Source organism: Misgurnus anguillicaudatus, chromosome 6 (assembly GCF_027580225.2).
Source record: "Misgurnus anguillicaudatus chromosome 6, ASM2758022v2, whole genome shotgun sequence".
Taxonomy (NCBI): domain Eukaryota; kingdom Metazoa; phylum Chordata; class Actinopteri; order Cypriniformes; family Cobitidae; genus Misgurnus; species Misgurnus anguillicaudatus.
The window spans coordinates 27,663,280-27,670,388 of record NC_073342.2 but is presented as its reverse complement, the minus strand read 5'-3'; the positions used below and the strand labels follow the sequence as shown (position 1 = coordinate 27,670,388).

Genomic DNA, 7,109 nt, shown 5'->3' with positions numbered 1-7,109 from the left:
TCTGGTGACTGTGGGGGCCATTTTAGTACAGTGAACTCATTGTCATGTTCAAGAAACCAATTTGAAATGATTCGAGTTTGTGACAAGATGCATTATCCTGCTGGAAGTAGCCATTAGAGGATGAGCACATGGTGGTCAAAATGGTCAGAAACAATGCTCAGGTAGGCCATGGCATTTAAAGGATGCCCAATTGGCACTAAAGGCCCCTTAGTAAAGGGTGCCAAGAAAACATCCCCCACACCATTACACCACCACCAGCCTGCACAGTGGTAACAAGGCATGATGGATCCATGTTCTCATTCTGTTTACGCCAAATTCTGACTGTACCATCTGAATGTCTCAACAGAAATTAAGACTCAGACCAGGCAACATTTCTCCAGTCTTCAACTTTACAATTTTGATGAGCTTGTGCAAATTGTAGCCTCTTTTTCCTATTTGTACTGGAGATGAGTGGTACCCGGTGTGTCTTCTGCTGTTGTAGCCCATCCGCCTCAAGGTTGTGTGTGTTGTGGCTTCACAAATGCTTTGCTGCATACCTCGGTTGTAACAAGTGGTTATTTCAGTCAAAGTTGCTCTTCTATCAGCTTGAATCAGTCGGCCCATTTTCCTGTGACCTCTAACATCAACAAGGCATTTTTGCCCACAGGACTGCCGCATACTGGATGTTTTTCCCTTTTCACACCATTCTTTGTAAATTCTAGAAATGGTTGTGCGTGAAAATCCCAGTAACCCCTAAATACAGGACCGCACACCTAAATGCATTGAAGCAACTGCCATGATTAGATAATTGCATTAATGAGAAATTGAACGGGTGTTCCTAATAATCATTTAGGTGAGTGTATATTCTGTCAGGAGATCCTTCTACAAGTTACACTGCACCTTTAATAACTTTGTGAGTTTACCAAATACCATTCGATATTTTCAAATACTAACAATAAGTTGTTTTGGTGTCAGTATCCGTGTCCGCCAATGGAAAAAAAAGTCTATTCCTGGGTTTAAATAGTGATTAATTTATTTTGTAATATGACACCAACATGTGCAAAGAAGCAATACACTATAATAAGCAATGCAAATTCGTCTCTTTGGGACGATGTGTGCAAGACTCTTCACAAGAAGATATAAATGATATAAAAATAGAAGATATTGACAAAGTTTCTGCTCATTTGAAAAATACAGTTTCAGTGAGATTTAAAAAAAAATATCAGAAAGACCGGGCCTTTTCTCACATAAATTTGGGACTATTACAAGACCAGAAAAGATCACCCAAAAAAGCCCCAATGGAACTTCCTGCTGATAAGTGCTCTAACTTTTTATTTTTTTTTAGAAGTGCAACATACATGCATATATACAAACTTGAACTTGGGGGGGTGTCTGAAATGTCAACTGTACATGTTTTCATTAATCACTGAATAAATATGTGAGTCTGGGGGGGGGGGGGGGGTTAAAACATTGTCAAGATTTAGAGTGCATTACAACTCAAAGAATTTATAAGGTCAAAAAGGCTGTTATGATGAGATATTTGCAAGCTAACATTTTCATTCCGAAGAGATGACGCTCCGTCATTCTGAGCCATCATGTGAAGTTCACGGCATATCAGCGGTACAACCTGTGCGGGGTGAAAAAAAGATTAAAGTTATAGCGTGCGAACACGATCAGAAATATATAAGCATTAAGAGAACGTGCATTAGGTGATATATTTACTTTGACAATGATAAGTTTCTTATTCAGTGGCTTTTCATCAGGCAGTTTTTCCCCGAAGCACAGGTAGATGGTGTAATCTGGAGATCCTCGTTTATTCTCGACAAAATCCTGTAGATCTGAAATAAAGACGAAACGGCGTGCTGGGTAATGTACATTGCAATAAAAACAAGACGCGGCCAGCATCTTTTTATATTTCTTACCTGTCCAGTACTTCTCGAAGCTGAACAGTTGTTCTTTGAAGTTCTGGTGTAGTTTCCTCGGTTCTGGGTTTTGGATCTCGGAGGGGTCCCTGGTGCTGACGTAGACTATACACATGTCCTGACGGAAGCCATAAATGCCCTTCGGTGTGATTTCCAGTTGCAGGCCTCTCTCAATGCTCTCTAGGATTCTTTCAGTGAGTTTGATCTGTACGTGGTCGACCAGATTCTCGGTGGACGGGAAGCATATGGGCCATCCCTTCAGCTCGGTGGGGTCACACCGGTAGTGAAAGTGTACCAATGGTGAATTCAGGCAGTCTTTGAAAACCTCTGTTTTTCTGTAGCTGATAGTGATCTCCAGGTCATTGATGTTACAGATGGTGGGTCTCTCTTGATACAACATAAATAACACAGTTTTGTGAGTTGCAATATTATGAGATCATAGAATATGCAAAAGATAAATAGTTGTTTTTTTGGGTTTACCTATAGGTTGTGGTTGCTGAACAGGGGGTGGCGTGTGATTCTGAACCAGGTCCTGCACACCTGAGTCGGGGGATTCGTTGTAGCTCATGCCGGTCTGTATGTTTTGTTGGGAGGTCTCCCATGGTTGGGGCTCTGCAAGATTAAAAGATATCGTAATTGTAGTCTCAATGGCAAACAATGTGAGTAGTAGAAGTATAACCATACATATAAGCAGTAGTAATAGTAATGAAATGCTGGCCTTAGTTGTGAGTAAATCTTTTACCTGTATATTGTTGATTCAGATCTATAGAATCCATCTGGTGGAGCAAGTCTTGCTGTTTGAGAAATACGACAAGAAAACTATTAACCTGAAATAATATTGTATGTAGCCAATAGGCAAGAGATCAAACATCAACAGACAAAGAATCTCTTATTTAAATCATGCTTAACATTTGACAAAGTTTCTTGTTTATTGTGTATGTATCTATTGATTTATACGTTCAAAAGTTACCTCCATATCTTGAGACATGTCAGTTGTATTGTACATCTGTTCAATGAATGGCACATTCGGCTCGACGTTCTGGGTCACTTGGTGATCTGAAATAAAATCGATTTGATTTTCAAATGCCGCCGTTGATTTCAATGTTTTTTATTATTGTGATGAATAAGTTGAACTCACTCTGTGGATGTATTATGCGGAAAATTTTGTGGGGATCATCCTGGTCTTTGGAGTGGTCATGAACAATCTCAAAGTATTTGCTAAGGCTATTAAGTGCACAACGGAAATTCCTCTTCCATTTTGCTTTGTCGTGAGGGTTCTCCTGGATTTTACCACTAACTACAGCCCATTCCTGTAACACATCGACAGGCATCAGGAAGTTTATAATGTAAATAATTATTAACAATACTAATTTTTACTCAGCTGTGTATTCAATTGGTAGAGTGTGGTGCTGGCAACGGGTTTGATCGCAGAGAACACATACTAAATGATGCATAGATGGTCATAGCACCCCTAGTGGTGATTATAATAATAGTAATTTAAAAATATTCGGTGTTTCGTGTTGCAATATCATTAATGCTGAAATGAAAGGTTGCCAATGCGATGGTGATGCAATGCCCTACCTTAAATATTTTGAAGTCCTCATCCTCTAGGTTTTTTCGTCCATTGTGTTTCCAGGGTATCCGAAAAGTATCATTATCCATCATGATCAATCCCTTATATTGGCCGCTTTTCACCTGATCTATAAGCCATGGGCCGAAGTGAGGTTTACCTGCTGCGCTGCTGTTAAAAATAATACAAAATCAGACGTCTTTATATGTGACATACCTCTTTTGTTTTTTCTAATCTTCCAGATGTGTCCAGGCTACAGTATGAATATAATTCCACATGAAAAAAATATTGTAATATATTGTAGTTTACTAGTATTTGCTATAGTAAATTGTAGTATTATTGTATGTACTAAACTTTGTGAATCCTATAGTGAACACTTAAAGGTGCAGTGTGTAAATTTTAGCGGCATCTAGTGGTGAGGTTGCGAATTGCAATCAACGGCGTAGTCCACTGCTCACCCCTTGCTTTTGAAACGCAGAGAGAAGCTTCTGTATCTGCCACCGGACAAACATGTCATTGTCGGAGACAACGTAGTAAAATAATTGTCCATTAAAAGCTTCTGTAGAAAAATGGCGGAACAAAATGGCAACTTCCATGTACGGGGACCCTCTTTGTATGTACCTAAAAAGGTCTCATTCTGAGACATAACGGTTCATTATGAAAGGTCTTTATACACCTCTGATAATATAGTTTTGTATATTATTTTGCATTTCTGTCAAGAGATCCTTCTAAAAATTACACACTGCACCTTTAAAGTGTATACTATTCTGTAGTAAATATTTATTGTGGTAAAGTTCAAAACCACTATAGTATTTGTTAGTTTTACTGCAGTTTACTATAGTATACTGAAGTATTTTGCATAGGGACAATATTATACAACCTTTACTATATTTCTACCATCTTAAGAAAAACTACTAAAACCAGCATATACTGGTCAGCTGGTTTTAGCTAATCTCTCACTCTGGTTTTAGAGTTTTGGCTATGCTGATTTAACAAGCTTGTTTTGGACACACGTTTGCCTGGTCAAGCTGTGGCCGGTTGCATAAACTTCTTAGACTAGTCTTAAAAGTTAAAAATGTATTTTATATTTTATTTCTTCAAGACTAATCATAACTGTTTTAAGTATGTTACGGAAATTTTTGAAACGACATTAAATAATATTTTTCAACGTTAACAAATTAACTTACGCGTTTTAAGCGTTCGGTCAGATATCAAGACGGAATACTGCGTTTATTTCGGTTATAGGAAAAAGGTTTTTAAGTCTTACCTCCACATTGCCGACATGACTGCAAGTTGTTTACTACCAGAGATTATTACTTTCAGTCCGTCTGAACTTGAGTACTACCCAAGATTGTTTTCTGTTGGTCTGAAGCGTCTTTCTTGTTTTATATCGACTGTGAAGTACCAGGACATCCCTTTTACGCGTGACAGAATATGTAGGCGTACTCGACTTCATGAGGCGCTGCGCAGATCGATCGGGATATGACGTCAAGATACCGCGAGAGCTGTGACTTCGAATTGCTCTCGCGGCACTCTGATTACAAACGCCAGTGTGAATGCGCAGCGCCGCGTGAAGTGCTACACGCCTTTTTTTTTTTTTTACAATGATAGCCAGACATAATAAACGTGACGTATTCGACGTATTGCATCATATTATTTCCGGTGTGGGGAAAAAGTTCGCTAATGTAAATTTCCCAGAAGAAATCTCCAAATACTACACCTGGTTATACCCGTTTCTGTGTGGTTTATCTTACCCTGTTTATTATTTTAGTCATTATGAAACTAAACTAAGGTGACCAGACGTCCCCGTTTTCCGGGGACAGTCCCGTTTTTTGGTGTTTTGTCCCCGACTAAAGCTGTCCCCGGAAATGTCCCCGTTTTACAGCATGTCCAAAACAACCAGCAAATACACTGGAAAAACCCGATCAACATAGCGTTTGTAGTACCAGACCGTAGGAATCATGTAATGATTATTTTAACCAGCAGAGGGGGCCGCGAGCTACTTATTACTTGCGCACGCCATTGATTTAGCAATGAATAATTTACAACGAGACACATGAGAAAGCATCATTATCATCAGTCAAGTTATCATAAGATATGAAAACAGTTAAAGTTATGGGGGCTTATTAAGGTACTAACTACTCATGTTAAATTAAAATAATAAACCAACGAAGTGAACTGATCACAGTATGTTACGGAGCATTTGTTTTGTGTAGGCTAAATATGTTTACATTTTGCATTATTCCTTCTGTTCTTCACGTTTACAATGTTATGAAATCAGCTGAAGTAGTACATTAGAAGTCATTTTTGATGGGGTATGTCTATTGTGTAAAAAACGGGAGAAAATTGATTTTTAGGCTACAGAAATTGTTCAATTAATTGAATTAGAAACACTGCAAAAAATGACTTTCTTATTGGTAGTTTTCTCTTGTTTTCAGTACAAATACAAAAGAATTCTCAAGATGCATTTTCTTGATGGGCAAAATGACCTAGGAATATAATTCTGATTTTCAGACCAAAATATAAAATTTGTGCTTATAACAAGCAAAAAAAATCTAACACTACTTAATTCAAGAAAAATATTTTTTGCATGTTTTAAGCACAAATTCACTTAAATTTATTTTTTTGTCTCAAATTTTTTTCTTAGGGGATTTTGCTTATCAAGAAAATGCATCTTTTTTTAAGATTTTTTAGATATTTGTACTGAAAATAAGCAAAAATACTATTAAGTAAGAAGAAAGTCATTTTTTGCAGTGAACCCACAACAATAAACAAAGAAAACTTAAAAAAAAAAATTGTCCCCATTTTTTAATTCATAGATAACAACAAATGAGATTTTAATGATATTTTAACCATTTAACTAGAAAATTTGCCCGGTTTTCATTTAAAAAATCTGGTCACCTTAAACTAAACTGCACTATGTAAGCATTATCGAACAGTAAGCTAACCTTACTTAGATTTGTTTTAAATGTGCTTCGACAATCAAATATTATTGCATTATATAACAATAATCAAAGCAAATCTTAAACATAAAGGTTCAAAGTTCTTTCTCATGCTCCATAAAGAACCTTTACCATCCACAAAACCTTCATTTTTAGGAATGCATATGCAAACAAATGAAGCTAGGTGTTTTCTCCAAGCTTACTTTTCCTTTCCTAGCTGTTTTGCATGTACCTTTAGGCATTTAATGCTATATAAACATCCTGAATCCTATCTTATCTGATTAGTTTCATTTCCATTTTAATTCGGAAGCCTTTAGAAAACATTGATCTTGTCAGATTGGAATTAGGATAGAAAGTTTCTGTATGTTTTATAGTTCCAAGATTATTTTTAGTGTATAAAATCAGTTCCCCTAACAGAGTAACCAAATGTGAGTTCATCATATTAGACTATACACCTGTTTCACTATAATGTATCTGTCATTTCAGACTGTATATCTTTTGTTTATATCACTTATTCCTAATGAACTTCTTTGTGTGAAATGCTTTTGAAAAGTTTGTTGCGGTATTGTTATCTATTGTTGCTCATACTTTCGGCTTAGTCGTCTTATAGAGTACATTGAGGGCCCAATATACAGCAGTCATAAAACTTGGATTTGAAATGACAGATTCACACTTTATTGTCGACATGTTGCTTCA

The 7,109-nt window shown here is 36.9% G+C and overlaps 1 protein-coding gene across 2 annotated transcripts; it reads right to left on the bottom strand.

Moving 5' to 3' along the window:
- Positions 1 to 994: 994 nt before the first annotated feature.
- Positions 995 to 4,914, bottom strand: LOC129433925 (interferon regulatory factor 3-like). Of its 2 annotated transcripts, none has more exons than XM_055192652.2 (9): positions 4,739 to 4,914; positions 3,483 to 3,639; positions 3,040 to 3,211; positions 2,872 to 2,957; positions 2,644 to 2,695; positions 2,382 to 2,513; positions 1,902 to 2,288; positions 1,702 to 1,817; positions 995 to 1,606 (listed from the first exon to the last, which is right to left on the bottom strand). In XM_055192652.2, the coding sequence occupies exons 1-9, from the start codon at positions 4,753 to 4,755 to the stop codon at positions 1,460 to 1,462; spliced, it is 1,266 nt and encodes a 421-aa protein (XP_055048627.2). In that variant the 5' UTR covers positions 4,756 to 4,914; the 3' UTR covers positions 995 to 1,459. The 2 variants fall into 2 exon arrangements, with proteins under 2 accessions (XP_055048627.2, XP_055048626.2); XM_055192651.2 differs by having other exon boundaries at positions 3,483 to 3,642; positions 4,739 to 4,912.
- Positions 4,915 to 7,109: the final 2,195 nt, after the last annotated feature.

Coding starts and splice junctions, on each gene's coding strand:
- LOC129433925 (XM_055192651.2), bottom strand. Junction 2,958..3,039: donor CCGCATAATACATCCACAGA/GTGAGTTCAACT, acceptor ATTTTATTTCAG/ATCACCAAGTGACCCAGAAC. Junction 2,514..2,643: donor TCTGAATCAACAATATACAG/GTAAAAGATTTA, acceptor TTAATCTTGCAG/AGCCCCAACCATGGGAGACC.